The sequence below is a fragment of the Calliopsis andreniformis genome, chromosome 1 (assembly GCF_051401765.1).
Source record: "Calliopsis andreniformis isolate RMS-2024a chromosome 1, iyCalAndr_principal, whole genome shotgun sequence".
In the NCBI taxonomy this organism is placed as follows: domain Eukaryota; kingdom Metazoa; phylum Arthropoda; class Insecta; order Hymenoptera; family Andrenidae; genus Calliopsis; species Calliopsis andreniformis.
In genome coordinates, this window is record NC_135062.1 from 9,952,417 (window position 1) to 9,980,142 (window position 27,726).

A 27,726-nucleotide genomic window follows, 5' to 3' on the forward strand; every position below is an offset into this window, starting at 1 on the left:
AATGCTATAACCATCTAGCGGCGAATTTGTGAACTAATTCATTTGAAAAATAATACTTTTGGTGCCATCTAGCGGTAACATGTATAATTACTCTGAAAAGGGAGGTTCTGGTGGCGCCGTCTAGCGAAGAGAAATTTCTGAGTTTTCCCCCGCGCGTCCCTCGCCGTAAAGCTTACATGCAGAAGACCCATAGACGTAGCCACTAAAAATTTGTAGATTCAAAGGCGTCACCACCTTATGAATTTACAAAAATCACTTTTTTGCAATAATTATGCATTATTCTATCTCCAAATTGTTATATAATGAATTGTAAGTCATTTATGCGTACTCTGCATTCTTATTGTGTAAATAAATTAAGAAATAAACAAGTTTTAGAATTATTTAGGTGATCAATCTTTGAAGTGTTTTTTAGTGTCAAATGAGCAAGTTTGTTGTTCGATATTGTTATATAATCGACCTTAGAGATCACACAATAATTCTACATGTATGAATTGCAAGTAAATTAGTAAATAAAGAAGTTTCCATAATCCTGTATATTTTAAATGGGAGGTTAGTTCATAGGTGTCGCCGCTAGATGGACGGTGATTTCGGCGCCCATGTTTTGAATGTTTTTCCACCTTTTCAGGAATTTCAAAAATTTCGTCGATTAATCAGTTAAAATCCACTTTGCATTTTTGCAGCTGAGAACACATTTTATTTCACTATGTACATGAGTTAATAAAAAAAATTGATAATCACAAATAAGCCGAGCGTACTGTTAATGCCTATATGAAATTTATTAGTCACCAATCATAACAGCGCTATATTTAGAAAATTATAATATAATAGAAATTATATTACGACTGTCTCAACGTGCACCTAAACGTGAAACAGTTTGATGTTTACAAAATACAGTACACTAGTGTTAGCAATTAATATATAACTTTCATTGCGGAATTACTATTCAAGTAACACAAAATATTGTTTTAATATATAAATTTATAATGATTTAATACATTCTTTTATTATTTAATTTAGTATAATAATAATAATAACATTAATGAGCTAGTTAAAATAAAATGTAATAATACAATTTTACGTTTACAATTATTCGTGTATAAATCACTGTGTGAGTGAGTGCATCCAGATGTTTCCCTTTACATGCGCCGTTCTTTCTCGCGGAATGATTGGTTATTTCATAAAGTTCATTGCTCTTCAATAGGTATCCGTATTATATAAATGTACCGTTAGTTTTGTTTCACATACGTCTCTTATCCCTTTTCAAGCGCGTGCAGTACATGCGCGGTTCCATGATCCCCGGGTTGAGCTTCAAATGAACTCTTTGATAATCTAAACTGACCCTTGAGATAATGTGACAAACACGTCACGGACATGTAGCAAGCTAGGATTCCAACACAAGGTAACTGGATTGCTTTTAAGATTCGTTTATGAGTTAAGAAGTAATCTTATCTCTTTGTGCATATGGCAAAGGAAGTCGACGTAACTAGGACTTCCATCGTTCCCTCTATCCTCGATTAAGAAGTGACGTAACACCATTTCAAGCTTCTCCCGCTGTCTCACTATAGTTAACTGGAAAAAAAGTTCAATAAATCGTGGGCCCACTGTGCTTCCTGTTTGTTGTTTTTGCACTTACCCTCATGCAACGATGCCTTTCCATGCGTACACGATTAATAATATCAGTTATTCGTTTGTTCATTGGAGTATCTAATACTGGCAGCGTGGGACGGTCTGTGTCAACTTGGACTACTGATGGAACTCCAAACACTGCCTGTACCCACTGTGGGGAGAGTGACATGCCTAGCCACAGGAACATGTGGATACTGTTTTCTAAAAAGATATGGATGTCAAATTAACAATCATGAATGTTAAAACGAGAAACTTTAACCCTTAACTGTTGGCACAGATTCGATTAGACTCCACATAATATATTTTTATTATGACTCTCATTTAAATATGAAAGATTTTATAATGAAAGTAGGCAATGTATGTCATACCTAGTTTCTACGTTCCAATTAACGTAATATTAATTTTGTGAACGTTTAATATCAATAGATTTCGACCAACGTTTTCTTATCTTAAAATTAGGTGTCTATAATAGTTGAGGGTTAAAGAAGGTTGAAAAGTAATGAGTATGCGTACCAAGTAAATACGCTCCGTCATCGGTGAATTTATCAATAGAACAGCGCAGCATCTGTGGTAACTCTGTATCTTGTGGGTCGATATTGTGTAAAGGAAGTAATCTTGGGTAAATGTACACAACTGATATCGAGATTGGCATTGTCGCAACAGCTTGCATAACGAAAGATCTATCATCGATAGACATATCAGCACCTGGAATTTCATTTATCATCTTGATTCTGTTTGTGATATTGATATGCAACAGCATTGATTCCTTTCTATTGGCAAACACTAGGTAATTGCCTTTAGACTGCTAAATAAAACTGAGTAGAAAAAATCGAGAAAACATTAAGGAATAATCTTTTGGGAACAACACTAGGGAATAACCTTTAAGCTACTAAATAAAATTGATTAAAAAAATAGTCATACCTCCAGACAACGCATCACTCCTTATCAACGAGTTGATGTAAAGTGGGAGTAGCTTCATGCATTCCGGTAATATTAATTGACCAGCGCTGGATGGAGAAGCGCAATGTTTCCGATACACAGCCAACGTGTTCGCGCATCGTGAAATTAAATTATCCTTTACAGTTTTCGGAGTCGACTCGGTTAGTTTGAAGACACCTGTTTCAAAGTCAATTTCAATTGAAATGCTGTTTTATATTTCAGTGTTTGGCTGGACCAGAACGAGCCAACTTACTTTGTTTGGAGAAGTAATTTATAATAGCATCGAGGTCACACGCTCGATATAATTCAGCCATTTGAGATGAAGTTTTTAGACTAAGATTAATAATACGCAATCTTCTGATTCCGCTGCAAGAAGTATACAGCAACGCTGCTTGAATGTATACGCCTTCATCGTCTGTCAATTTGTCATCATGTTTTACTTCTATAGCAATGGCCTGAAATATTAATGAGATATATTTATATACAATTTATAATATTATTCCACATTGAAGCTCTTAGAATGTGAGCAAACTTACCTTATTGCAGTCTATACTAGCTAATTCCATATCTGTTGTGTTTGACATGTAGAAATGTCCGTAGAAATCAGTTGCTCGAACGCCAGTGGATGTACGTACACGCATGATGGCGTCGAATGCAATCGGTCTACTAATATTGTTAACAACATCCGAGATTAAGCGATCACCGTCCACATCGGCCTAAAAATTATAAGTTTTATATGATATATTCCATTTTCTTGTTATAACAGTTCGCATGTCAATGTTTCTTACCTGGAAATAAGTGTATTTATAAACTTCACCACCAGTTAGTCTAGAGATCTGACCTATAGTTGCGATATCCACGTATGAATTATTAAAAATAAACAGATCTACGGAACATCCTGCGGCTACACATTCTTGTCCTAAATTATTGTAAACGTTATTTTGTGGTGCTGAAAAAAATGAATTCGATATTACAGAGATGTTCAAAGTTTCATTTGTTAATGCTATATGAACAATGTACCTAAGACGGTTTTTTCTTTCTCCGTGCCGAGAACTTTGCGATCGTCGCGATTTTTCAGTTTACCAGGAGCCTCAGCGATTGGTAAGGAAGAATGGAAAACCATTAATTTTCCAGCACAGTCTGAAGCCTTGAATATTAATCATCACAATGTAACTTACTGAATTAATTTTGTATTATATTAAAAAGTTAGTGTATGAAAATACCTTTAATGCTTCCAATCCAGCTTGTATCGCAGGTGCGAGGATCGTTTCCGTTTCGCGAGTGTCCTCAAACATTGCTGGTATTTGTGTCATTAAACCATCAATAACTGCTTCGCTTTCTTCAATGTCGCAAAGGAATCCGTCAAGAAGTGGCATAAATACGTCTTGTATGTCTCCCACAACCAACATTTGCGGTTGAGCAAGGCAAGGGTTGATGTTGTAGAAGTGTACAGTGTTATTATAAGTTATAAATCCTACTTTCATGTTTGTTTTTGATTGATCAGAGTCTACAGGCAAGTGCCGCAAAATAGATTTCATTTCCATACAGAGGAGATTGACTAAACCGGATTTGACTGTGTTATATGACACATCAATCACGAACACGATAGCTGGTGGTTTTGGGAAAGTGTTGTTCTGAAACAGAAATTTCAAAATGAGGCTAATTACGTAGGTATATTGTCGATTTCTCAAATTCATTTCTCTTACCCTACAATAATCCTTTGTAGCAATGTATTCGTATGTTCCCAACATTAATTCTGGTCTTCCATAGCGATCCATACGTTGACCAGTATGGTCCAGGTGTTGGAAGTACTCTGATGGAACTGAATAGAAAACAAAAAAATAAAATATCACTTAATGATTTGTAAACTGAACCTGTAAATACTTTTCTTTTGATGATACATAGTATTAAAATGAAGGTATCAATATACATACTACTAAAAATTAAATCATTTTTACCTTCTGTTGTTGCTTTACAAAACATGCACTGGAATCTTCTACCTGCATCGATAAATTGCATATACGGACTCATGTATGCTTTGCATCGTATGCAGCGAACGGGACCAATTTCTCCCATATCTACAATTGGTGGTTCGTATTCGCCTTCTGCTATACGAGCCATTGGACTTACTATTAGACCAAACGGAACATTCGTCTATAAACAAGATTATTATAAAGTTCATATGAATTTGAATGAACAATTTTATATGCTGAATATTCAACTAACTTGTTTTATTATGTCTGCTGTAGTAGGAACAGTGTACATAGTAGATCTGATGTATCTAGGAGACGCATTCCCCTGATCCTGCGTCACGAATTTAGTAGTTACTAATGGCGGAACCAATCCCTTTTGATTTGTTACGAATACTCCACCCCTTGTGTGTTGGTCATCTTCTATTACTTGGATCTAGATAAACAATTGTATTTTATAATAGTAATCTGTTTAATAGACTGATTATAGCACAATTATAACGATTCTTAATGTAATTTCTTACTGGGCTCGGCATGTGGTCAGGATCTAAACGTCTAGCTTGCTGTGGTTGAACACCTGGTTGATATCCACCCGCTGCACCCGGTGTACCACCTTGATACGAACCTCTCTGAGCATTGTACATGTCCTGAAACAAATTCAAGTATTTAAAATAACAGAAACTGTTTCTATACAAAGTTACTGCTTCTATAAACACACATTATTATAGCTTTGATATCCAGGATGCTGGTAATTAGGCATTGCACCAGGTGGATTGCGATTAAGCCCCAAAGGGCTTCCCATATTTTGTCCCGGCAAAGGCGGCGGTCCAGTCGCGTACTGTCTTTGACTTTGTTGCTGTAAATTCGCAGCAGGATTCATAACGTCTCTCATAGGCTGACCAGGCAATGGAGGCTGCGTTTGTGGACCAGACAAATTTTGTCCCAACAATGGAGGTCTGCTAAAGCTCTGTTGATTTGTCAGCGAAGACGGGGCAGAGCTTTGTTGACCCGGTAATGGAGGAGGAGGTATAGTCTGCTGACTCATTAGAGGAGGCCCAGGTGGACTCGCTGGACTATGTAAGTTAGGCATGGGCATATTTGAAGGTTCTGAGTAAGAATGACCAGGTTTCTGTTGCCCTTGCAAAGGGGGATACTGTTGCCCAGGTAATGGTGGTCCTGAGAGAGGAGGTCCAGACAAATTTGGTTGTCCTAAAGGCGGAGCTGATAAATTCTGTTTAGACAGAGGCGGTCCCGCTAGTATCTGTTGCCCAACCATTCCTTGCGTAAGTGTATTACTATGACCTTGTTGACCCGGTAATGGAGGCCCATGTAGATTTGATTGACCCGTCATAAATGAACCAGGATTTGGTGGTCCAGTTAAAGAACTGGACACATTTTGTTGCCCTGGTAATGGTGGACCTGTCAATCTATGTCCCATTATTGGTGGTTTGGGAACATTTGGTTGTCCTACTGATGCATCAGTGACATTTCCTTGGCCAGGTTGGTGTTGACCCGGTGAAGGTAATCCTGAGTTAAATCCCTGTTCAGATGAAGCAGTTTGTCCAGGGTAAAACTGCCCAACATTAGATCCTATAGAATGTCCTGAAAATGGAAGACCAGACTGGGGCGTAGAAAGACTTTTTGAAGGTGCTTTCTGTTGCTGCATATCTTGTCCAGGAACAGGTGGCCCAGATTTTCCACCGGGATCAGTTTGACCAATAGATCCTGTTACGATAAAATGTATACTTATTTGTATATGCTGTATACTTACTTTTTATTATTCGTTTTTTAATACTAACCAGCAGTTGATGAAGTTGCATCTAGTGTGTTATTAAATCCATTAACATTTGAAGCCATAGATACTGTTGGACTACTTTTCCCAGGTAAAGGTAGGGAAGAATAATTTTGCTGTACATTAGATAATACACAATTAGAGTTAATTGTACACAGTCAATTATAATGGTATTCTAATCTTATTTTTAATTACCGCTGATGGTGGTCTTTGTTGATCCCCTAAAGACATATTTGACATTTGATTAACAATATTATTTTGACTTGTTGGAGGTGGCATCATGTGTGGACTATTTGTAGATACTTCATACTGAGTATTTTCTAAAAAGAAAATATAATGTATTACAAAATTAATCACAATTAAAAAATCTACAGAAACAGAAATAGGTCACATTACCTTGTGGTTGTATATTATTCATGTAATATGGAGACTGGGATTGATGTAAGTTGGTCATAGGAGGTCCTTGCATTGTTTTTTGAGTTGTGTACGTTTGAGAGTTCATTGGTGATCCCTTCAATGCATTTGGAGGAATATTAGAATTAAGTTCTCCATATGGAGATGAAGTTGGAGGTCCAGGAAAGTAGCCAGGTTGTTGCTGTGCCTGTTGTTGTTGTTGTTGTTGTTGATGTTGTTGTTGTTGTATATATTGTGGATTCATTTTTTATCCTAGCAGAAAAAGACATTATTAAATTAAATATACATATATATATCTAGTAATAAATAAACCTTTATAATTAGCTATTCAAAAATGAATGACAATTTCCTTTCCCTTCTTGAATAAGCGCAAAAAAAACACTGAATATATAATGTTATACAGTGATACCATATTATAAAAAGAATACATACACAATATATTAAATTCATTAGAAACAATATGTCAATCAATTTAAAGATTTTCTTTTAGTGGATAATTTAAGTTTGTTCAAAATCTTGAGAAATATGTTTACTGGTACTCCACGAATTTGTAAATAAAATGCAAACATTCAAAATATGCTACATATTGACAGACGTAAGATAACCTATACAAAGTGAACTTTGTGATTAACGTCAGTCATATTAGATGTCGATTACATGTGAAATTGACATGTTAATGACGCGAGAACACTAATTTTATACGACGAGTTATTGTTAAATGTTGTTGTATTACAATAGCAAAAAAGAGAATGGGCCATTTTGCCCATGGTAATAATAACGAGAAGACTGCTACGATAGGAAATTCACGAAATACGTGTGAAATATTTCATACTTACGTTGTATCTTTAAATGTATTTGAACCATAACAAAACTTAATATTTCCACAAATGTTTACACTAAAATGAAGAAAATGTATTTCGCTGCAATAGTGATTGCTGCCGATGCCACGTAAGGTGGCATTGCGCATGCGCCTGGTGCACGCTGACGGGACACGTCATGATAAAAATTAGAACATTGTAAAAGGGAAACATTGAACAGAAACAGGGACATAATTTGTCCTATGGTGTATTTATTTCTGAAGAAAAATTAATAAATTAGCCAAATAAGCTATAATCATTGAGTAATTATAAGTATTTGCTTTTTACGAGCTGATTCAAGTTTGCCTAGTTACTTTTCAGTTGATAGTTTGGTACTTCATTGGCGCGTGATTTAAAAAAGCCTTATCATTCCTACTTTAATCGCTATAAATTGTAAGTTGTTAAATTCCTCATTGAGATGAAAATATATTGCCAAGTATTCAAGCGTACTGTAAAATAAAATGAAATAATAATATAGTAAAATATAGAATGGAAAATATATTTACAAAATTACCTGTATCATCAGTATTCGGTATAAATGAATTACGAAGATGAGTTTTATGATGTCCAAAATGCCCCATAGAACACTTATTATGACATCGACCGTATATTCCTGTTTATCGCTTTCGATATAAATGGTGCTCATATGCAGGCATACGTATATTATGTACAATATTGATAAAATTATAAATTGAGTTCCGTACGCTTCATTTATCAGCGACACCGTTTTGCATAATTTCATTTGAAGCAGTTTGATCAATTTCAGCCTATAAGCTAAATTTCACCTTGGCATATTTATTTCTACCTAAATTAACTTACCAAAGACCAGAGGTACATAAGAACTTACCATTATTAACGTTGGAGGATTCGATGAAAGGGACATAATTTTTGTCCTTCGTGATGGTCTTCAAGATCTCGTTTATCTTTTTAAATCTGAATTTCGTTTTACTTATAAGGGCAGCGAACGAGCATATTACGACTACATTGACAAAATCTGGTATTCGATCTAATATCCACATTAGAACATACATATAATTGCTATTGTTATCTCGTAGTCCATAATAATCCAATAAATTGAAGAGTACTACAATGAATAGTACAGTAGTGATTTGAACGATGTCGTTTTTCATGCATATGATATGGTTTATATCAGTGTTTAAAAATTTGATACTTGTGTCGAAATCATCTATGTGTTCGTATACGTTTTTCACTTTAGAACTGTGGTGCATACATAAAATCATCATGATTGGTAGTAAAATGACGTTCATATAGTATCGAATTTTTCGAATTTTGGCGGTGGCGTTTATATCGAACAGAGCATCGAGTTCATTGACAGCATAATTGTGCACGTTTGAAAAAAGATTGTAATAAAGTGACAATAATATTATTACATATATGTAATTCGTTCGAGATTTTTTGAAAACTTTTAGAGGGTATATTCCTAAAAAAATGATTTTTTTCTTGAATAATAGTATCTAACAATTCATAATGTTTGCATTCCTTATGTAAAATATTTTTTCCATGAATAATCTTTTAATTCTTTTTTAAATAAATTTTTATTTAATATATGTTTTACTTGACAACTCACCAAAGAATTTTGTTACGATTAACAAGAACCAAGATTCTTCGTATACGTTAGAGGGACGAAACAATTTCATATTTAATTTGCGTAATTACGTTTGCTCTAGTAAAAGTACAACTAAATAGATTTATAAAGTGTTTCATATTATATGCGTTCATGCTTAGATTTGTCAATAAATGCAATTGCATGTTAGGAAATGTTACATAATTAATTACATGATTGTTTGCTGTTGCTAATTCTAACACGTAATTTAATGTGAAATTTTTTAGTTCGATTAATAAGATATTCTCTTAAAAAAGTAAATGCATTACATTTTAGTAATGTAAAGTTATGGAATTTTTAAAAGAAACATGAGAAATTAATTGCACAAATATTACATATGTAGATTTGTAATATATGAAATTATGTTGTATTATTTCCAATCTCATTTTAAAATTACGTAATGAATATTTTAATGCAATTGATATTTTGTACCAATATACGAGGAAAGCAATGTTTCTAAATCTAGTAATATTTTTTATTTCGAAGTTGTTAGCTTTGGAATTCTGTATAAGTTGGCATGCTTACAGGAAGTGAGATTACGAACATATGTTATTTAATAAACACAAGATTACACTATGTAAATTAATGTAGCATTAGATGCATCTGTCAAGTTTAAAGTCTACTGTAAACTTTATTCTTTGTGACGTAAAATAGAAGAGAATTTTAGTCGAGGATGAACGAAAACGATCCAAGTAATATGAATGTTTTGATGTCATTTGTTTTATAAAATTTCAGTAAACAACAATATAGGAGTATGATAATTATTGATACATTAACAAGTCATATTTGTAATTATGTAAATACGTTAGTTATGTACATAATGCTCATTAAACTTCACTTTACAGACAAAAGTCTTTCTATGCAAAAAGTCCTATTGCCTGGTCATGATCCAGGGTGGAATGACCCTCCAAATTGGGCTTTCAGTGCTACCCAAACTGCTGCAACTACTCCTACTAAACGAGTGTTAAACAAGAGGGTAGCGTTTCCTTTAGCATCTGCACAAGCTAGTAACAAAGAATCTTCATCAGGGAATAAACCTATGAACCTGCCACCACCATTACAGTCTTCCGTTAGTTTGACCACAGCATCTCATCCTCCATTGATAACTCCTTCCAGCAAAGACACAGAGTCAAACACAGAGGAGATAGAAATTGATAAAGAGCAGGCATTAAACGATGCTCTAGCAAATTTAGAGACTGTGGTCAATGAGCATATATTAGAAACAAGTAGAGCAGAGGAAGTGAAGAGACGGTTGGATGTACTAAAGACTATGTGGCTTGAAGATAAATTAAATAATACAGTACATAAAAATATTTTAGATCTATCTATAGGTTTGTACTGCAGAATATTAGTATGCATTAAATATTGTAAGTTAGAGAGTAATTCTTTTTTTTATTTTCCAGCTTTAAGAGAAGGAAATGTTGAAAAAGCAGATCAAATACATCTTGCACTGATGATGCAAAATGCTAGTTTATGCACCTCTTGGATACCTGGTATTAGGCATATTATTTTAGGATTAAAGACAAAACAGCAAAGCTCAAGTGCAATACAATCTCAGAATTTATAAGATGAGAGAATTATAATGAATATATATTTCAAAATTAAATAAAAAATATTTTCTTGTAAGAACAGCTAACTTAATATTGATAAAGCTTCTGCTACTGCACAGTTCTTATTGCTTTAATTTCCTTGGCTGTTACATTTAATTTTATTAATGAGATAAATATAAATTAAGTATTGTGTACACAAAATAAGGGAAAAACCGTACTACGAGTATAACAAATTTTATTATAATAAAATGAGATTTCACTAAACTCGTGTAATTTTTATTGTATTCCTACCATATAGAAATCTCCAATAATACAGATTCTATGTATTTCTTAAAATTCGATAATAGTTCAGTAAAAAAGAAACTAATCCTGCAATTTTCTAACATAAATGTTAGAAAATAAATATTTAAATATTTATACTGAAAAATATAATGTTTTTAGTTCCACAAATTTCGTCAGATGGCGGACAACATCCAATTGCAATAGTTAAATTACAATATAGTTTTCTAATTCTCCGCTAGATTATACCCCTTTAGTTCCATTTCCGGGCAAACGGATGTGAAAATATTCACCAACATTTAGTACCGCAGAAGCTGACATGGCGTCATTTCCATAGGAATCATTTTATATCGAATTAATCTAATTTAATTATTTGTTCGACGAGTATAAAACATCGTATTTTGCTGCAAAATATTCGTAAGGTCATCTCGCGAAACCAGTGACAAAAATGCAGTGACAATCTACCATGTTGATAGATAAATCGATGGACCATCGATGGACCATTATCATGTGGTGATCGCAACCAGTAATACGATCGATTGATTCTTCTCACCGAATTTTTTCGATGGTATGTCGACGAGAGATTATTTCGGTCGTGTTCAGTGAAAAATGATCGACTTAAATGATTTCAGAAGAGAATTTCATCAGACGTCTGCGTTGAGGCTATTGGATCGGCAAGAAATCGTGCAACCTTAAAAAACAGGAAGGAAATGAGCTTTTCAGAGGATCGTTTGGTGAGTACGACACACTGAACACGCATGTTAAATACATAACGTCTTTATTGTACCATGATATGCAAGATTATCGCTTGAATTTGTGTTCTTGCTTCGTAAATGCGTCGAAACTCTGCATACCTTTTGCTACAGGATATAAAAAGCGATAGTATTGTATTAAATAAGAAAAATATATTAAAATCGACACGCGTTATGTCCAAGCGTAATACAAAGGACATATATGTACCTATATATATATATATAATCTGGACCGTTTGTTGGCACGTCCATGCAACTTAATCGATAATGTCGATCCTCGAACAACTTAATGGACATTTACCAGCCAAAAAATATCGATCGAGCGTAAACTATGATTAGAATCTTTTGCTGCCGTGCGATCGGTTCGGTATCGCCGTACATTGTTCGAAATCATATATATTATTCGTCAAATTAGTAGCATTATTATACGTACAAAGGAAAGTACATACTCGTGTTTGGGAGGGAATACTTTCAACGCTTCATAATTATCTCGCAGAACATGTACATGAGTGATCAATAGTCGTCCAAAAATATTTATACACGCGGCTGGCCATTTCACCACCGGCGCTGAACGTTAAACATTTTCCATTCATTTATTTATTTAATCCATTTAACTTCGTCCACGATTGGTTCACGGTTTGCGAAAAAAGATTAAGTCACCTTTACTCATAAAAGTTTCTTGTATTTCTCATTTCTCTCTTATGTATATTCACAAAGGACAATTACATCTTACTTAATTAACATATTTTCCTTTTTCATCTAAATGTACTCTTAATGTCGATAATAGTCATCGATAGCAATGATCAGTTTTTTTTCCTTTATACTCTATTACTTATCGTCTATCGAATCGCTACTAAACTCTAAGCATACTGTGATTCATCGCTCAAGCACACCCGCGTCAACTGGTCGCTCTCTCCACGCGCATTTCAAAATTCCCGCGCTTCCCGCGTGCGATCGAAACGCGCGTCGATCGATCGACTTCCGTCCCCATCGACTTTGTTTCCTCTTTCCCTTCTTTGTCACCCTCTTATGCGATATTAAAAATCAGAATACATTAAAAAAAAAAAAAGAAACAAATAAGAAAGATAAAAAGAAATGTTACATCGGCAACGATTCAAGATGATGCGACGTAAAAAAAAGTGAGGTTACAAAAATTTGTCTACGAACCGAGAATTAGTGTTTCCGCTTTCACTTTCACTTTTCAATCATCCGTCCACCATTGCTTCGCTATTCCTTTCGCTGGTTCGGCCTTTTCTTTTCATTTTGTTTTTTTGGCGCGCGATCGAACGGCGAAAGGCGGTAAAACGCTTTACAAGTAAATATATATATTTATATTTATATATATATTTATAATATATTCATTATAAAACTTACATCTTAACTTACGACCATCTATTTTAAATCGTCAAATATATTAGATTTTTCTTCCATTCGTCATTTTCACTTTTTTTATCTTTTCATCATTTAATCTCGCGTAAATAAATATTCATAAATACATTTCGGCCCGACGCGAGCGGAGAGCCCTCTCGAAGGATCGCGCCGTCTCCCTTCCACGCGTTTCTACTCTACTCTTTTATCTTTTTTTCAATTGAATTCCCATTAACGATCGAGGGAGACTCGTTTATCCGATCATCGACTGGCACGAGAATCTCACGGCGATCTTGGCGAAAGGCAATCGACGTGTACCAGCATTCGATCTCAATTAATTAAAAGAAAAAAAAAGAAGAAGAAAAAGGAACACTTTTTCTCTTTTCCATTTCATCTATCTTTCCTCTCCGTGGGTTCTCGATAACGATCGATCTCGAGAATCGATCCATCGGGACAACCTCTGGTCGCCGTCGTGGCCCGAATTTCGATTTAAAATTTCTTCGTGGTTCATTTATCCAAAAATATATGTACACATATATATGTAATCGGTGTATACGTAGCGCTATATTCGTATGCCCTATTCTTTCATTTCTTTTCTTGGGTGGGGTGGTTGGGTGGGTGGGGGGACCCAGGGGATATATTTTGGTACCAAAGTGCAAAAATTGTGAGCGAGCCATCTATTCGGTTCCATTTATCTCGAATCGTGCTTTTCTTGAACGTCCTGTATGCATGTATATACGAAAGTGTATATACATGCACGTACGTCTGAATATACGTACGTATATATATTTTTTGAATTTTCTTGTATATATATATATATATATATGTATATATACACATAAGTAATAAGTGTATAAATTACGCGTGCGTCTCACGATTTTCGCACCCCAGGTATGCTCATTATAACTACGCTGTTTAATTTTATTTTGTTCACCTTTCTTCTCCGTTCTCAAACCTCTTCCCTCGCACACTGTCGCGTCACACTACAAATAATTATCGTTAATTATAATTATTATTTTATCATTACTATTATTATTCTTTTTGTCGATTCTTATCAATCAATCACCCCTAATCGTATTCTGCATCTCGTCAATCGTACATGATCGTTAAGGCGGACAATTGTTTTATTTGTTCTCACGTGACAAAGATATACATCAAGTATATTTGCTGTGTCGTTTTCTATATAATCTTCACCTTTTGTTCCTTTCCCCGGTCGCGATTAACATCTATAATTACGTTCAACTACAAACTATTTAAAAAACTCTTGTTCACTCTCGTTTCTACTTCGCCCCTCTCCTACCGTTTTACACTCCTCCCCTGGCGCTTCCTATTTCGCTTCGTCCCTTCTATCTCTTTTTTTGCGGGTTTTTTTTTCGTAGGTTTTTTCGTACAAAACAAAATGGCATCTTTTTGGCATTGGAAGAAAAAATACAGTTTTCAACCTCTCTTTCTTTCCTTTCTTTCTTTCTTCTCTATTTTTCTTTCCACTTCACTCACTCCTACAATTTCCCACGCGAAACATAATCGGCAATGTTATCCACGCGTCCCTATCGTTTTCTTCCTCCTCTTTTTCGTCTTGTACATGTTTCTTCGAAAATAAACGACAAAATGAAAGATAAAACCGATCGATTCTCACGCTCGTACACTCAACCTGCATCCCTCTATCTCAGACCTGACACTGTCTCGCAATAATAGCTAGAGCTCTAATTATTATTTTTAATACTATTTTGGCATCGTCGCGAGTTCAAAATCCCGAGTCTCTGCGTGTCGTCTCAAAAGAAGAGAAGAGAAAACTAAAAAAAAAAAAAATAAAAAAAAAATAAAAAGAAAGAAAGGAAAGGAAACGGAAAACGATAATGCGATGATTCGATCGTTTTCTTCTTTCTCGCTCGATTGTGGTGTCGATCCTCTGGAAGATCCAAGGATCGCCTCTGAGCCTCGCGATCGAGGAAGGAAACGCGCGCAAATTTTGAAAGGGGCGAGAAAAGAAATGGATGTCGAACTTATTTTACGGCGATTTTTCTGAGAGGAAACGATTAAAAACTTCGAAAGCTGCTTCACACGATTTTTCTTCTCCGCTTTATTTCTCTCTCGGAGATTCTTAATTGACTGATCGAGATCGATACTCGTTCCCGAGTGAAACTGATGGCATCGAATTAAAAAATAGATTCTATCGTCGACTTTCCTCTTTACAACCTAGGGACTCTGGAGTCGCGTAAAAAATGGAGGAACGATCACGCCCCGGCGAACAGGAAGTTCGTACGAATAAAATGCAACGTTAAAAAAACGGAAGGACGACTAGCGTGATTAAAAACTAACGCGATCTTGTCGCAGACGATTTCATTTTTTCTTAAAAAAAAAACAAGAAGAGAAAGAAAGAAACCGATAAAACATAAAAGACGGAAACTGAACCAGGAAAGGCTGCGCACTTTCGGTTCGACTAAAACAAAGGTTAACAAAAAAGGAAAGAGAAAGAAGAGAGAGGAAATGATAGAATAAGTAGAATAGCGAATAGAGAACAACGCGTTTCATCAAAACTTAATGAATAAATAATCGATTAAATTAGATTATATTACTAATTATTACTGTTTGCCGCTAATTATTATTACCACTACGTTTATGATAGTAATGAATGATAATATATTAATGATTCTTATTAATACTCCGATTGGGCGAGGGTTGGACGCGTCTTTCACTTCCCTTCCTTCTCGCGTCTGGTCGATTCGGTGTGTCCCTGTCCTCGAACCACTTCCTGACCCGTCAACACCCTCGACGCCTGTACCACCCAGGGTCGAGGATCAGGAATCATGGGAAGTCTTCGAGGAACCGCGTTGGTTCGCTTCAGCGCGAGGCTAAATCATCTACCCCGCGTACGAATAAATAAACCAATCACGATCGTTACTGGAAGCTGGCCCAGAGCTTCCTCCTACCACTCCCTCGATACCACGTACGTTATCGACCCTCGATCCCTATCGATCGCCACGACGATCACGACGAACAGAAAATGAGAAGCATCGAACGGAGGAAACGAAAAACGTGCAAGTTCACGTAGACCTAGAACCGACTGGGAGTCGGAGGTGTGACTGGCAACGGAAGAAAACACAGGATTCCCTCGATATAAGCTCATCGCTACGTTCTCCATAATCTGAGATGAAACCATTCACTGCCGATCTGAAACGACGCAGCGTCCCTAAACTGCCGGTCATGCAGCTAGCTATTAACTAAACACAGATGTCTCACGCGATGGCGCGTGAATGGCACCTCGTGGAAGAGTCTCATCACGCGCCAGCGCGTAACCGGCAGTGAACGTGTTCAAAAAAAGTGAGTTCTGTTGACGAACACTTATTCACACGTCTTTGATGACACCAAAATGGGCCACTGTGAATCGATCTCAGAATAGAGCTCCTTGGTTGCTAATTTATCAGTGAGTCTACATCAAGGGGACACTGTATTCATAGAAAGACACGGGGCTAAGGTTCGTGGATCGTTTTCGACTCAGACTTCCTCGAACTTGGCAAACTTGGTCAAACCTTGTCAAACCTTCGCGCTCGAGTCCCCTTTGCTCGCTTTTCAACGCGCGAACGATCTCGACGCGTGTCCTCCGCCTTCCTCGATAAAGGGAGACGCCTCTTGGTAGGCTCGAGGTACAACATGGGGGATCCATGGGACCCACGGTGCTCGTGGATCGAAGCTAGACTCTAAAAGGCTCTGGAAAAACAGTCGGAAGAACACGTGTGTGGCTGACGAAGAAGACGACACAACCGAGACGCTTCTCGTCCCATTTGCGCTTCGCTCGTTTACGTCACTCAGGCGATTATTAGTTAGAAGGATGCTTTGTACTCAGCCGACCCGAAGGACGAGGATTGTTAGTTTAATAGTAAAAATTTGTATCTTTCCCATTCTTGGTTAACAGATCGCGCGTCTCACCGTTCTAGGCGGGAATATATCGTCGTTCCTTAACTGGTACGTGGATACACAGTAAATAGATGCTACGGGGTGCAAACACGTGCAAAAATTACAAATAAATATGGTATGATGGGTTTAACAAGCGCAATGTACAATTTGCGAACGAAAGATAAGAAAAAGAGAAACAACGAGAAAGAAAGGGAGAGAGCGAGAGAGAGAGAAACAGAAAGGAAAAAAATTAAACGTTATACCGTTTAATTAGCTTAAAAACTTGAGATCATTTTCATGGGTACGCATGTATATGTATATGTACGTCACTGTGTATGTGTGTCTAAATTGTGCAAACGACTTTTCGCGATAAAACGTGATTCGACAAAGAAACTACCACACTCCGTGGACTTGGGATACGAATCTATCGATTAATTGGACTGGACCTCTGTGCGGTGCGTCGATGACGTAAAATATCGGAAATTAAAAAAAAAAAAAGGAAAGAAACGTGCGGATAAAACGGCAGACCACTCGTCTGCGTGACTATACAAGGTAAATTGGCTTTGTACAAAAATTGTGTACGTATCGTCAACATGTTGCCCCTTCGCGAACATCGCGAAAAGTTTGTCACCTAGGCGTGGACTAGCTAAATACGATTACGACTCTACCAACACGAAACCATTTAAAACTGTACACAATCGGATACGTTTCATTCTTCCCTCATCTTCCACTCTTTTTCGTTACTCGTTTTCGTCTTTCTCCTCCTCCTCTTTCCTCTCGTTCTAATCTAGAATGTCTCTCCAAGACAAGACCCCCATCGGTGCAGTTACCATCAATCAGGTTTGTCTACGATTCTCTACTCTGTGCCTCTTCATTGTCGTTTTCCCTGTCTTCGGCTTCTCTGTTCTCGTCAGGGATCGATGGGATCCCAGTTTCACTCTTCCGCCTGGTTCATCCTCGCGACACCCTACGGCGATTCGTGTAAAAGATCGATATAAAAAGGGAAGACCCGATTAAAGTCGCGGACTCCGCGACGTTTCCACGCACGATTCGCTCTCGGTTCATCCCTCCTCCTCTGGCTCAGTGTTGCTATTATCCCCGAAAAAACGTGAAATAGAAAAATGGCAGTGCAAACGTGTCCCTTTCTTCCTTCTGTCTTCATTGCTTCTGGACAACTGTACACGTCTGGAACGATGGCGAGTAGTTCCCTGGGGAAGCCCCTGGTGATGGTGTCTTTTGAGGGTGTCCTTTAGGACTGTCCCTCGTCTGTCGTTTTTAACGAACCCCTAGCTCCACAGCGTTCGCGGGGTGAACGTAGAAGTCGCTGGTTCACGATGCTCTGTCCTGTTCAGCGACGAGACTCATCGATTCCCGGCACGGTCCTTGGTCATCGATGGCTGGGACCGCACCCCGCGACGATCACTCATCCGATGGCCCCTCCCTCTTGGTAGGGGCCAGTAATCATGCAAGGGTGCATGGGGAAAAGCGTGGTCCAGGTCATCGTGGTGTACGTCGGTGACCTCATCATGAACTGGGAGCTGGGGACGTTGGGCACATGGGGTAATGGTATGGGTTTCTCGGTAGTGGTCCCACTGGCAGGGCTGGTCGGCGTCGAGGGGGTGGACGGCTGTGTGGTGGTAGGGGTGGTCGTACTGGTCGTAGCCGTGACTCCGAGTTTCCTGAGTCGCATCTTCTCCTCCCACTCGTCCCAGCCGTGCCTGGGTCGGTTCAGGTTCCTATGCTGGTAGAAGACCAGGCTGATCCTGGTCGGGTTCAGGCGATTCGGCTTCTTCAGGGCCGTGGTAGCGTGCATCTCGTGCTTGGCACACTCGAATAGGACACTACCATGGCCCAGGGCGATCGCCACCCCGCCCATCTGCGAGTCCTTGAAGCATTCTTCGTTGTCGGAGTAGTCGGCCACCTCGCCGAGGGGCTCTGCTTTCGGTGGTGGCTCTGGCAGAACTGGAAAGTATGGCGGTGGTCCGTAGATGTCCCAACGAGGAGCGTCCCACCTGGCCCAGCTGGGATTCAGGCCTTGGTAGGGATGAGACGGGGGCACTCCTTGGTAGGGATACTGCGGCGAGGGAAAACAGGCTTCTCTCTTTGGCTGTTGATAGAACTGTGAAGGAGGGTACTCTGGTGTCTGAGGGTGGTATGGTTGATGGTAATTGTACCCCTCCCACGTGTTGGAGTAGGGTTTGTCGAACACTGGGTACGTTGGGTATCCGTACTGGGGAAAGGAGTGTGGATGGCTGAGGCTAGGCACTGCGTGGAAGTCCTGCACCTGCCTCATCTCCTCGGGCCACGGGAAGCAGTTCGAGTTCGAGTTCGGGTTCCCCACGTTTTGCCTGGCTTCGTGGAACTCCTCTTTCGGCTTTTCCTCTGGCCAGTCAGGTCTCCTTTGATTGCTGTGGTTCATATTTGGAATCGCGTTGTTGGGACTGTTCGCGTAGACTCCAGTTCGTGTCGGCTCCTGGGGCTTTAGGAATGTTCTATTGGAAGAATTTTGATATGTATTGTCGGGGTTCTGGCTCGACGCTGTCCTCGAGGGCGGCCTGCCCTTTGGCACTCGGAAGGGAGACGGGTCTGAAGGTGCCTCCCAGCAAGGTGGCTTCGACTGGTCTGGATATGGGACCCTGTCGTTCCAGTTCAAGGCTTTCTGATGGTCCATAGCTTGCTGGTGGTTTCTCTCAGGGTTCATTTGCTCGTTGAAGATTTGCTGCTGCTGCTCGAACTGCCTAGTTTGCTCGGGGTACCAAGAACCAAGCATGTTCCAGTTTCCCACTTGGTCGGAGGGCGCTGGAGACATTTGGTTCAACCCAGGTGTCTTTTGCTCGGGCCTGTGGGCTCGATATTTCCTCTGATCTATCGTCCCCAGATTCTGAGGGTCGCTGTGAGGATTGTTTGATGCACTATGAAGCAGGAGATCCGGATTCGTAGCACCGAATGGTTTATGACTAGCGTTGTCCATGCAGGAAGACACAGAGAGCCCCGAGAACATGTCCATGTTAGAATCATTGTGCTGTGGTGCTTGATATGGAAAATTTCTCTGGCCAGGATGGGGTGTTGGATAATGTCCTTGTATTCTGTTGGCGAATTCGGTCTGCGACTTCTGCGCCTCTAAGTAGTTCTGCGTCATGGGGTATTTCTGCTGACTAGAATCCTGCACAGGTTTGAAAAACAATTTTGTCTGATCGCAGTTCTGCCCAACGTTGCGAATGTTATTGCCGCCATGAGGCTGATTCGTTCGAATTAGGTGGTTCTTCTGGTCCAAATGGGGCGGGTAGCTAGGACAGGCTGTCTTCGGGGACGCGCTACATTGTCTATTATCGTATACGTTTGGATAGTTTCTGGGTGTTGGAGGGTGAGCATAGCCTGCTTCAGGGTACCCCGAGTTCCTCGGCGAAGCCATCTTCTGTTCCTGTGGTGTTGGAGGACACCTGGGTGACATGGAGTACACATCTCCAGGAGTGTGGGTGTTTCTTGGTGAAACAGGATGACCTCTCGGCGAGTGTGGATAACAATTTCTCGGCGAGTCCATTGTGGAATTGGGCAAGTTTCTCGACCCAGGCCTGTGCTCTTCCTGAGAAACAGCACTTCTAGGTCTTATGTCGTCCAGGCTTGTGCTATCTGGGTCGACCTTTGTGTCTCTGTCTAGGCCACCGAAGGAGTACTCGCCCCAAGGATTTAGCCAGTTGTTCTTTCGTTGATCGAGCCAACCGTTTCTACCCCACTGTTGTTCATTTTGATAACCCCAACCTTGATACATGGACACTGGACTGTCTAGAACGGTAGATGATACCTGAGAGCTCTGCAGCTGGGCGTCCATCCCCTCGAACATCGACGCCATTTCCAGGGACAGTTGTGGGTCCCTGATTTGCTGCCTCGTTGCGTCCTGGTGATTCGCCACGCGACTTTGTTCTGCTGTTTTGTCGCTGTTGTTCTTCGAGTTATCTTTCTTGCTGCTCATAGTATCAGGCTCGTCTTCCTTCCTCTTTTTCCCATGGCGTCTACAGGGTTGAAGGGGGACCGATCGGACTCTGACCTCGCAGGGATACCTGGATCAAAGTTAAGAGATGCAGGAAGACGATCCAGAGAGATTTATACTTGGCAGATTTAATTATGTAAGATGCTTACTTTGTCAGAGCTTCGACTGCCCCAGCGCGAACCTTCTCGTCCTGACCTTCCTTCGACCCATACTCGTCCGTGGTGTCCATTATGTAAAGGGGAAGTACATGTAGTTGTTCGTCTTCAGGCTTGGACAGAGTTCTGTGTTTTGTTAGGGTCACCACCTGGAAGATGAACAAAAAAATAAGCATACTCTACCTAAGTACAAGAATTCTACTTTTCAAATAGTTTATTGATCATGTAATTTAAACAAGTTTAAAAATATCTGTACCCACCACTGTGCATCCGTTGTTCATGTTGTGAAGGTCTCGATGAGAGTGCGCGCAGAAGTCAATGCAGGCCGTGACCCCAGAGAAAGGTCGGCCAGGTTTGAATCCCAAACGGCATTCACTTGCTTCCCGTTCGAACTGTGTCTGGTTGTTGAAAGCTTCTGGTGCAAGGCTGAGGTAAAGGGGCGACAAAAGTGTTGCTAGGACATGCATTTTTTCTTCGACTTCTTGCTCCTGGAACCAGAAGATATAACTTTGCAATATTCCAAAATCACAGACTCTTTATTCTTAATCAATCTTTTACACTAGAATCTCAGAGTTATCTCTATTTACACTAGTCCCATCTAATTATGAATTCTGCGCCTGAGATCTAGCGTGAAAGATGAAAAGACTAAGACGCAACTCACCTCTGATCGTACGGACAATCGAAATTTACGGACGGTTTTGCTTCTGGCGTACTTGCAGCCATTATAATACATGGACCAGGAACAGCCAAAGGAGAAGCTTGCGCCGCAAATGTCTGGATCGAGGCCTTGGCAGGCGCAAGTTCTCGGCTCGTTCGTTCCGCATCTCCTGGTTGTGGGAAGACCGAAGCGATTGAGCTTGTGGCTCAGGAGGGAGTAGATCCGATCAGCCTCGTGGGTTGGCACACCCTCCCACGCGACCATGGCCACGACGATCCAGGCTGTGGGGCACTTGTGCCCCTGACGATGTTTCACTATGGTCAGGATCTTCTCTTCTAGGCCAGACCGTCGTATGATCTACCGAATCACTGATATTACAATCCCATCACCAGGGTGGAACAGATAGGTCTTAGCTAATGATTCAAAGCAGTCGACTGTAATATTGTAAGGAGATGTGAGAGGCTTTGGTGGGGGTTTGGGTGTTTTACCATTCAACGTGGGTGGGTAGTGTTATGCTATTGGAGACCCTATTTTGTGTAAGACATAGACAGTGGAACTTCGTTTTACTTAGTATCTTAATCCTATTTTCCATAGAAGTTTTTAGAAACCAAGAATTCTATGGAGCTATTCTTCCTAGGACTACACGGTGCCATTTTTTCTATGAATCTATGGATTCAGGGATACCATGAATACTATGTCCCTATTTTCCCATGTTATCTAAGATCCTAGCCCCTGAACATTACAATCTTAATTTTCCTTAAATCCCATAGGACACTACTCTTCACAAACTCATCTATGCTCTCAATATGCTTGACGCTCCACGTTAATCGGTAAAAAGACATTCTCTAAAAAGCTGCACACAGACAATTCGCTTACCCACTTGGCCATCGGACACCCTTGCGTGGTTTTCCCCTCCTTTCCCGTGTAGATGACCTTTTCGAATCTAATGGCGTTTCCCTTAAGGCCGGTTCTTCTTTCAAGATCGTTCCGTAGATCAGGCAGGCTTGCAGCCGCGCCGAGATGAGTGTAGTACGAGCCGGGCTCTGGTGGACCTTGTGGTTGAACCTCATTTTACTTACGAAACCGGACGTTTCAACGAAAGGAAGCAACAGAAGCGGAAACATTTATGCCACGTATGTAGGTATGCCCCCTGAGAAAGGGGGTGTAAGTTAGGTTACGTGCATTCTTCTTTGGGTCACTGTATCGAGCCGCATATATATTATATGATCGGTGTACTGTCGGCCGGTAATTAGTAGTACAGTAGTAGTAGTAGTAGTAATAGTAGTAGGTAGTTGTTCTTGTTTAATTCTTAAACGAATTTTCGTATGCATATATACTTTTGAACATTTTTCGTGTGATATACGGATAGTCGTGGTTAGTGTGTTCTCTCAATGTTAGTGTCGTGCTGAATACGCAATAGCAACTCACATTTGTCGGCGGGGAAGCAGTTGCAGTCCGGGACCTCGGTCCTGACATTGTTCTTCAGTTTCTCCAAGTGATCTTGCAATTTAGTGGTCGTGGGCACGCTGCCGCTCCGAGGGCTCTGCGGGCCCTCGTTCTTTACGTCAGCTTTCTCAGGCGAGTCGGCCAGTATCTCGTCCCTCGTCTGGAGACCTTGGCAACAGCCATCCCTTAGGTGTTCAGGGGTCGGCTGCTCGGTGCCACCGCGTCGACAGCACCAGGAGCCGACCCCAGCCGACACCTTCGCGGGTCCTCCGTCCCCGCGGAACTTGTAATCGGCACCATCGTGCGACCTTTGATCTGGCTCGGTCTTGATCTCCTTCGAGGAGCAACTCTCAGCCTTCGAGGAAGCCGCTGGGGACGGGACACAGTCGGAGCTGGAACAGCCGTAGTCCCCAACAGTTTCCTGCTTGATTTGAGAGGAGTCGTAGGTTGTGTCCGAAGATGTCTTATCAGTGCTCTCCACGTAGGGTCGATCCTCTTCGTTCACCAGGGACACTTGTGACGTCTCCATGAACCCAATTCCATTTTCTGTTTCGTTCTTCTCTTCTGTACTCTTCTGACCTTCGTCGATGGTCTTCTCAGTTTCCATATGGACATCCTGAAAGGACTTATCACCGATGGCTTGATTGTCTTGACCCTTGCTTCCCTCTTCCCATTGGTGTTGCTCGTTTTGTGTCTGCTCTCGCTGCTGAGGCTGCTTCTCCGACTTCTCGAGCCCATTGGTCTTCTCCGAGTATTTCATGAAACTCTCAATGCCCGTCATCCCGTTTTCAGGCAGTACAGTGTTATTGTTCAACGCATTACCTCCTCCTGACCACTCCCATAAGCCACCACCGTCGGGCAAGCTATCGACCCGAGGGTGGTGGCTATGCAATAAAAAATTACCGGTCAGAGATTCGTTGGATTGCGCCATCGAGATCATGTTCGACTGGCTGAGGTATTGGTCCGCTTGCTTCTCTTGGAGTTTCTCGGTGCTCTCATGGGACTCCCGCATCCTGTCCTCCGTGTGGTACTCTCCATTGGCACCATTGTTAGAATTCACGTGCTGGGACTGCATTTGATGGTGCATACTGTGGTGCTGTTGCTCCTGGTGACTCATCTGATGCTGGGCCTGTTGCTGTTGCAGCTGCTGGTGCTGCAACTGTTGTTGTTGTTGCTGCTGCTGCTGCTGCTGCTGCTGCTGTTGTTGTTGCTGCTGCTGCTGCTGCTGTTGTTGCTGTTGTTGTTGGTGTTGGTGTTGTTGCTGCTGCTGCTGCTGCTGCTGTTGTTGTTGCTGCTGCTGCTGCTGCTTGTTCAGGATCATCGATTTCAATCGGCTGTTCAAGTTCACGCGGTTGGATTGAGCAAATACGTTACTCTCCTGAGCATCTTGATTATCCGAGAATCCATTCGGTTTTGTATCTGTCTGCTGCTGCCAAAGCACTCTTTCCCCGGAGTTCTGCATGTCTTGCTTGCTGGCCTGCTGGCCCCAGGTGGGTTGGTTTTCAGTCACTGAGCTTGGCGACCAGGACATCTGGTTCTCCATTTTGTTCTCCTGAGACTGCTGTTGCTGCTGCCAAGCAGCTGGCTGATGGCCAGGTGTTCTCCTCGGACTAGGCTGAGAGTCTGGCCACTGTTGCTGTGGCTGCTGACTACTATCACTCTTCATGCTGTTGGGTGACCAATTGGGTTGACTAGTTGGCGTGTCTGGCCAGGACATCTGGTTAGACGGCGTGAGCCTGGGACTCTTCTCGATCTTCGTTTGCTGCGACCACTGTTGCTGCTGGGACTGCTGTTGCTGCGCCATTTGCTGACCAGACGGTGTTAACCTAGGATTCTGTTGGCCAGTGTTCTGCTGCATCTCTGGACTGCTCTGCTGCCAGCTGTGCTGACCAGAGGGCGTCATCCTGGCGTTCTGATGAGACTGATTCTGCTGATGGTCCGACAGCTTCGGCGAGTGCTGCATCCAGCCCTGGTGCTGAGGCTGTTGTTGACTAGACGGTGTCAATCTTGGGTTCTGCGTGTCCCTCAGCTTCGGGCTCTGTCGCGACCAGTTTCCCTGAGTTTGCTGTTGCTGATTATCGCTATTGTCCGTCCACGACTGCGGTGTCTGCGGCTCCTTCACGCTACCGTTCTCCCAGCTCATGTGGCTAGCTGGCCTGGGTAACTCTTGTCCCTGCATCTGCATATTCTGCTGCTCCTTCATGCTGCTACTTTGCATAGTCTGTTGGGCTTGAGAAGATTTCTGGTGCTGGGACTGTTGCTGCATCGACCCATCGGACCAGTTCATGTTACTGCCAACATTGTTCACCTTAGTGTTGGTGCTAGTATCGGACCATATGTGTCGCTGGTTGCCATCAGGCACAGAGTGCTGCTGCTGCATGTGCTGCTGCTGTTGGTGCTGTTGAGTCACTTGGGGCTGCTGCCACTGGTTCTGTACTTGTTGCTGACCCATTTCCACGTAGCCTGGATATCCGTTAGAGTTGTGTAAACTCTGTGGGCCCGGTTGAAGTGGATACCCAGGCATCTCGTTTCCCGACACGTTGGTGGCTGCGATCGTCGCGAATCCCTTCACCTGAGTGTCTGCCTGTTGCTGCTGTGACTGGGACTGCGACTGTTGGGAGGCCTGTTGCTGCTGCTGCTGATTGTCCATGTGCACCGAGCTACTGCGACTCGTGGGGGTGGTCGAAGGCGGCGGCGCCATTGTCACGTCCTGAAAATCAGACCCGTCGATATCTTCATCGTTCGAGCTACTATCGAAGTCATTTTGGTTATAGGGAGATACAGCTGCGCGCGAAATTCACCTAAATGCGCCGACACGTCTCGAGTCCTTTAATTAGAAACGATTCAGGTGTAATTGTACCTGTTGTTGGTAACCATTGACGTAATCCTGCCTTTCATAACCGACTGATTGGGTCGCAGTGGCGGCTGGATCCATGAATTGACCGTTTAGTGGCCTCTGAGCCGTCGATGCTACCGTTTGCGGGGCGACTGGTGGCAAGGGCGAGGGCTGCCCCGTGATTGTGTATTGTCCTGTCGCCCCAGCACGCTGAAACGCCGACTGATCCGTCGTAATGAAAGTCTGTTGCTGATACGCGACTGTAATCAAAAAGTTCGCCTGCTGATTCCACGGAATATCGCGGATCCTCGTGGCAAACACCCCCTCATGCAACCCCCTGCGCGATTTGCTTCATCCATCTTTCTGGGACGATGAAAGGATTGGCTCTTGGGTCGGAGGGTGGAATTTTGTTGGGCGTAGGCATTTATTCAGTGCCTCTTTTAGTGAAAATTGGTACATCGATAATTACTTAGCGAAGTTTGGAAACAACTTTGAGCATTCATGGCACTACTCAAATATCTATTACATGTAGGTAAATGTGTATCTACTGGGTGTCTCAGGGAAGCAGGAAGTCTTGAAAACTGTGATGCCAGTTTATATATTATTTTTTTCAAAACTGACTAAAATTGAGTAAAATTCAATTAGATTTTTGGCGCAAATAAATTCGATGTAAATTGAATTTTTCTTAAGAAGTCCTTAGTACATATTTAATAACCTGCATTTTTAGAAAGTGATACAATTTTATTAGCAACTAAGACCATCGCTAGATATTAATACAATGTCTAATATTTCTATAATATTCCTCATAGCACTATCCCAATATTAACTCTCTCATAATACTTCTATACTACCACATACTGCACTAACTTTTCCTATCAAAACTATGATAACCCACACTGCCAGTAAGGCAGCCATTTGCTTTTTCTCCCGAAGGGAAACAGGATTTCTAAGACCTCCATATTTCAGCTTTCATAAAGATTGAATGTTATCCGTTCGAGGTGGATGGAAGAGGGTGGATTGGGGGCCATTCATAAATTCCCCGAAATCGATCCGCGCTTCAATTACCTGGCTGCGGATGGTACGGCGCGGCGGCGGTGTACTGAGTGTGGTACCTCAGCTCCTCGAGCTGATTCGGTGCTGGGATTTGTTGGATGAACTGCTGAGGTGGCCATGGTGCTGCTGACGTTTCAACCGCGACTGCTCCCACAGGAGTGACTCCCTGATGCCAAACAGTGTTTCCGAAACCAGCTGCTGGCCGGAAGCCTGCGCTGGTATCACCGTAAAATGGCATCACTCCGGGGGACTGTGAACAGAAACGACACGTTTTTCAGTTGGATCGAGCGGGACATTTTTATTGATTTATAGAAAGTCAATTTTTGGGTCAGAGTATTTATGGTAACTCAATTTTTAATATTTATGAGGTAAAATCTGTGTTATTCAAAAGTGGAATAGCTTTGCATGTGATAGAAATTTTTAATGGAATTCTTTCTGGTCTGACTATGAATAGCCTTTTCTACTGAAACAGTAGTGTCCATTATATTATACTATATGGGCTGAGAGATGATTTCTTTTTAGTTC

General features: G+C 41.2%; 5 protein-coding genes across 7 annotated transcripts in view; 2 read left to right on the plus strand and 3 right to left on the minus strand.

The window, feature by feature from the left end:
• Positions 1–665: 665 nt before the first annotated feature.
• On the minus strand, positions 666–7,697 carry Sec24cd (COPII coat complex component secretory 24CD). Its single transcript, XM_076377115.1, has 18 exons — positions 7,578–7,697; positions 6,724–6,993; positions 6,523–6,647; positions 6,335–6,443; positions 5,254–6,260; positions 5,060–5,182; positions 4,792–4,971; positions 4,524–4,719; positions 4,272–4,387; positions 3,789–4,199; positions 3,586–3,712; positions 3,354–3,514; positions 3,102–3,281; positions 2,819–3,020; positions 2,548–2,742; positions 2,140–2,331; positions 1,634–1,827; positions 666–1,569 (listed from the first exon to the last, which is right to left on the minus strand). The coding sequence occupies exons 2-18, from the start codon at positions 6,983–6,985 to the stop codon at positions 1,426–1,428; spliced, it is 3,924 nt and encodes a 1,307-aa protein (XP_076233230.1). The 5' UTR covers positions 6,986–6,993; positions 7,578–7,697; the 3' UTR covers positions 666–1,425.
• A 255-nt stretch (positions 7,698–7,952) lies between these two features.
• On the minus strand, positions 7,953–9,256 carry LOC143181017 (uncharacterized). Its single transcript, XM_076381162.1, has 4 exons — positions 9,187–9,256; positions 8,446–9,039; positions 8,113–8,372; positions 7,953–8,047 (listed from the first exon to the last, which is right to left on the minus strand). Exons 1-4 carry the CDS (start codon positions 9,254–9,256, stop codon positions 8,039–8,041), a joined length of 933 nt encoding a protein of 310 aa, XP_076237277.1. The 3' UTR covers positions 7,953–8,038.
• Positions 9,257–9,773: 517 nt separating this feature from the next.
• On the plus strand, positions 9,774–11,019 carry LOC143177842 (steroid receptor RNA activator 1). Of its 2 annotated transcripts, none has more exons than XM_076376091.1 (3): positions 9,774–9,914; positions 10,068–10,553; positions 10,626–11,019. In XM_076376091.1, exons 1-3 carry the CDS (start codon positions 9,896–9,898, stop codon positions 10,787–10,789), a joined length of 669 nt encoding a protein of 222 aa, XP_076232206.1. In that variant the 5' UTR covers positions 9,774–9,895; the 3' UTR covers positions 10,790–11,019. The 2 variants fall into 2 exon arrangements, with proteins under 2 accessions (XP_076232206.1, XP_076232214.1); XM_076376099.1 differs by having other exon boundaries at positions 9,831–9,974.
• Positions 11,020–11,241: 222 nt separating this feature from the next.
• LOC143188561 (uncharacterized) overlaps positions 11,242–27,726 on the plus strand; it is a 121,208-nt gene continuing 104,723 nt past the window's right edge. Inside the window, exons 1-2 of one of the 2 annotated variants that reach the window (XM_076393399.1) lie at positions 11,242–11,619; positions 11,684–11,785. The gene's annotated coding sequence lies outside the window, so the exon portion shown is untranslated. The remainder of the gene's footprint in view (positions 11,620–11,683; positions 11,786–27,726) is intronic. The other variant, XM_076392922.1, reaches the window with a different exon arrangement.
• Tet (tet methylcytosine dioxygenase-like) overlaps positions 18,420–27,726 on the minus strand; it is a 129,419-nt gene continuing 120,112 nt past the window's right edge. The window contains exons 4-12 of the mRNA XM_076393638.1: positions 27,214–27,451; positions 26,173–26,408; positions 24,563–26,022; positions 23,295–24,454; positions 22,743–22,918; positions 21,870–22,223; positions 21,469–21,696; positions 21,203–21,357; positions 18,420–21,123 (exon numbers count right to left, since the gene is read on the minus strand). Coding sequence (XP_076249753.1) covers positions 18,489–21,123; positions 21,203–21,357; positions 21,469–21,696; positions 21,870–22,223; positions 22,743–22,918; positions 23,295–24,454; positions 24,563–26,022; positions 26,173–26,408; positions 27,214–27,451 — 6,642 coding nt within the window. The 3' untranslated portion in view covers positions 18,420–18,488. The remainder of the gene's footprint in view (positions 21,124–21,202; positions 21,358–21,468; positions 21,697–21,869; positions 22,224–22,742; positions 22,919–23,294; positions 24,455–24,562; positions 26,023–26,172; positions 26,409–27,213; positions 27,452–27,726) is intronic.